Below are 4,323 nucleotides of genomic sequence, written 5' to 3'. Positions count from 1 at the left end.
CTATCATCTATCATCTATCTATCTATCTATCTATCATCTATCTATCTATCTATCTATCTATCTATCTATCATCTATCTATCTATCATCTCCCATTCATGGGGAAATTTGGGCAAATAATCTTCCAAGCCACATTGCACATTGCTATTTCTTTTTTCCTGAAACAGCCTTACATTGGTTTCTGTGAACTTAATTTTTTTAAAAACCTGTCTCTAATGTCTCTGCACAGATGTTAAACATATACTTAGAATAATTCATTCTTATGTTCCTCCATAACAATTTGTGTATACTTTTCTAATAATTCATTGTATGGATGCATGCTTTCACTTGTATGCTATAAGACCATCAAATATTGGGAACATTTTGCATTTGAACCTACATTTTCTCAATCTAAATACAACAGTGTTTCTAGATTGCCCTGATTCTCAGAAGTTTTTCATTTGTTGGAGTATGCCGACAAAAAAGTTTTCCACCCGTGTTTGTTATATAAGAATTCTCCTGGGGGTTGTAGAGATTGCTCAGTAGTTAAGAACACTGACTACTCTTGCAGAAGACCTGGGTTCAAACCCCAGAACCCACATGGCAGCTAACAACTGTCCGTAACTCCAGTTCCAGGGTATCTGACAGCCTCTTCAGTCCTCCATGGGCATTGCACGATGACACGGTTGCACTTACCTACATGCAGGCAATACACGCATACACATAAAATAAAAATAATAAATAAAAATTTTAAAAAGTTCTGTGTAATTGTCAGCAAATATTTTTAAGACAAAAATTTTTCTTGGTTAATAACATTTTCTGTTTTTTTTTCCTTTACCTCATGTGATGAAGCTTGTCAAGTAAATTTCTTAGAAGTTTACTAATATTTTGCAGAGACAGCTATGCACATGTAGTGTTTAAAATGGCTAGAAATGTTTATTTGAGACAAATATTGATAAGCTTTTCTAAACCATAAAACACTGAATATGGTGCAACTTGTTAAGGAATCTTGAGAGAGATGTGTTTTAGATCTTAAGTAATTAAACAAATTTCCCCAGAAATACATAAAATATAAATCATTTGATCGCAAATCTTAGTTTCCCTATGGATTTTAACTAACTTAATTGCTTTCTCCTGGGTTTAGTTGATGAAAAACTTTACTAGTATAGAATTTTATCTGATACCATTTGTTGTAAGAAATCCTTTATTTGCTGTTTCTTATGTTCATGTAGATAAACACACTGGACTGTGGATACCATTCTAGAATGTATGGCTATGTTGAGCTGTTTTATCCGAAGAACACACTGCTGTTACCTCAGGGCAAGACGAGCTCAGAGCAAGGCCTCTGAGCAGGACTACTATCTAGCTAGAGTAACTACACCAAGCCCAGCTACCATTGCTCTAGGGCAGTAAGACATCGAAGCACTGCCTGACTGTGCATAGAAACCTCCGTCAAAACAGTCCCTTAGCCCCTTGGTAGTTTCTTTCTACTATCTAGCCTACTGTGTCTATAACACAGTGTATTAAATAAACTCTGTTTCTGACTTTTACTTGTGCTCTTTTTCTGGCCTGCCACTACCATCCCTGATGGCACAGACTTGATATTGAATGGCAATTTTTTAGCGTTGTTAAATGCTTAATATATGTCAGGCACTATTTTAAGCATTCTTATGTGAATGAAATAAGTTAATTTGCTAATTAAATTCTCACAACAGCTCCACCATGAGATTGCTTTACTGTTCCTTCACTATTCAGCTTATAAAAAATACATAAGACAAAATATGTGGTTAAAAAGGAAAGATTTTTTTCTATCCAGGGAAATGAAACTTTAGGCTCCTATGTCTTAGAAAACACAGAGAACATGTGAATCTACCAGATTTGACTAATGAATTCAGAAATTCTGGAGGAAAACAACCAATGAGCTGTAATGAAAACATACTATTTGCAAACACTGTTTGTTAAAGAGAAGGAGACCATTAGTAAAGAGCTTAGCTAGCTGGATTAGAGGAAAATTCTCTCCCCATCTGTCCTAATTAGCTTATCTCTCCTGCTTCCAGAGTGTGCTGATCAAGTCAGAAAAGAAGTGAGAGATATTTTGGAAGGGCAGTTTTGATTTTATTTATATCGCCAATTTACAATGGTTTTGGAATGGTTGTCCATTCTGAAACACAAACTTTTAACTGTGAAACCTTCTTTGTAACAACTAGTTAGTGGAAATTTCAAGACTCTGGGTGCCCACTTAAGGATTTTGCCAGTTCCTCATTTCTTTGGTTTTGACGCAGATGATTATGTATCCTTTTGGGGGGAAGATTTTTCTGGGTATTTTGATATTTGTCCTGACAGAAGGAAGCCTTGTATCATTCTCAGGTAATTGAAAACTGATATTTGTTTTTAGATTTCAATATATGGTTAGTATATCTCTTAAAATAGTATTTGGTGTAATTGCTGCTAGAAATTGCAAAAATATGCCAATTAGTCTTTGATATTGCTTTATTAAACTACTCTAAAGCCTCTCCAGTGATCTGAGTTTCCTTTCACTAATAATTCTAGGTTCAAACCTTACTTCCCCTACTTCCTTGTGTCGGAAGATACTACTTGTTTTTCAAAACAATCTTATTTGCTACCTTTTGTATTGTGCCTTCACTCCTCACCAGAAGTAACATGTTTTGTCTTTAGAAGAGATGCAAGAACCCAGGAGCTCATTTTCCGGCCTTCTGCCTGAAGAATCTGCAAGTGCTTCCCTGCTTATCGCAAGGGGACAGCTAGACGGTAGAGAACCTGGGAGAAGATGGTGGCTTAGAAGGCGCAGGCAGCGATCCGTTCTGTTCCCAAATGGAGTAAAAATTTGCCCAAATGAAAGTGTTACAGAGGCTGTGGCAAACCACGTGAAGTATTTTAAAGCCCGAGGTAAGCAAACAACCAAACCCATCAGCTCCTTAACGAAATTCAGACATGGAACGCTCACATTTGTTGTGCTTGTAATTAAAAACTTTGATAATTTATATAGAACTGGGTCAGATATTACCTATGAACTGTGAGAAAAGGATTTGCTAAGAATATTTTATACATATATATATATATAATTTGAGAGAAAAGTTTGCATTATTGTAAGAGAAAATGTTTTAAAACGTTTTAAGTAGTTCAAAAATGTTATGGGAGCTAGAAAGTTGACTCAGCAGTTAAGAGCACTGGCTGTTCTTGCAGTGGACCTGGGTTTGGCTCCTAGCTCCCACATAGGGCTAACAATTGTCTATAACTTCAGTTCCAGGGGATTGGACACCCTCTTCTGGTCTCTGGGAGCTTTGAATGACATAGGTGCACTTATGTACATGTAGGCAAATACATAAAAACAAATTTAAAAAATTTAAAAATGTTGTTATGGGGGCTGGAGAGATTTCTCAGTGGTTAAGAATATGTATTGCTCTTCCAGAGGACCCAAGTTTGATTCCCAGCACCTACACCAGGTGGCCAACAGCCCCCTGTAATTCCAGATTCCGGGGATCTGACACTTCTGGCCTCTGAGGGCTCCATATCCTAATATGTGAATGTACACACACACACACACAGAGAGAGAGAGAGAGAGAGAGAGAGAGAGAGAGAGAGAGAGAGAGAGATACATATACACGTGAATAAAAATAAAAAATTTTAAATGTAGTTATGATATTTGGTAAATTAAATGTAACTTTTAATAGTAGTAATTTGCTGAACTGTACCCACAATATATATTTATCAAGGAATACTCACTGCTTGCCCATTTGCTTTATAATGAAAATATAACCATTTCTTTGTTATGTAGTTTGGACATTTCATAGCTTTATGTGAATTGTTGTCTGGTTAAAACAAAAATGTTTCTATGTTAAAAACGACACATCTCACAGTGGTCTCTGAAGCATTTGGATTTTGTTTTGTTTTTAGTTAAGCAAATATGATCCTTGAACTCATATCTTTTGTTATGTGAATTCACTCTGTGTTTCTTACATTTACTAACATGCTTAATTAACTATGCTAGATATCTTAGACATTTGGAGAATTTCCAAACTTTGCTTTCCCCTGTTAAGTAGCCAAGAAGAAGCCATAATATGGATGTGATGATAGTAAGCTATTGTAGAGAGTCATGTTGAAATTATTGCTAAATTAGGATTGTTGTATTACACATTCATTCATTTTATTCAGCTAATGTGTTTTGAGTATGTCTTAGTTTATTCTTTATTGCTGTGACAAAACACTCTGACCAGTACCAACTTGGGGAGGAAATGGTTTATTTGTCTTACATCTCCCAGGTCGCAGTTCATCAGGGAGCCCAAGGTAGGAACTCAGGGCAGGAACCTGGAGGCAGGAGCTGGAGC

General features: G+C 36.2%; 1 protein-coding gene across 1 annotated transcript in view; it reads left to right on the top strand.

Moving 5' to 3' along the window:
- Positions 1-2,259: 2,259 nt before the first annotated feature.
- Impg2 (interphotoreceptor matrix proteoglycan 2) overlaps positions 2,260-4,323 on the top strand; it is a 126,567-nt gene continuing 124,503 nt past the window's right edge. Inside the window, exons 1-2 of the mRNA XM_008848486.2 lie at positions 2,260-2,344; positions 2,654-2,884. Of these exons, the coding sequence (XP_008846708.2) occupies positions 2,260-2,344; positions 2,654-2,884 (316 nt within the window). The remainder of the gene's footprint in view (positions 2,345-2,653; positions 2,885-4,323) is intronic.

The sequence above is a fragment of the Nannospalax galili genome, unplaced genomic scaffold, assembly GCF_000622305.1.
Source record: "Nannospalax galili isolate Female #2095 unplaced genomic scaffold, S.galili_v1.0 scaffold1184, whole genome shotgun sequence".
In the NCBI taxonomy this organism is placed as follows: Eukaryota; Metazoa; Chordata; class Mammalia; order Rodentia; family Spalacidae; genus Nannospalax; species Nannospalax galili.
Note: the sequence above shows the minus strand (reverse complement) of the source record. Positions and strands in the feature narration are given on the sequence as shown.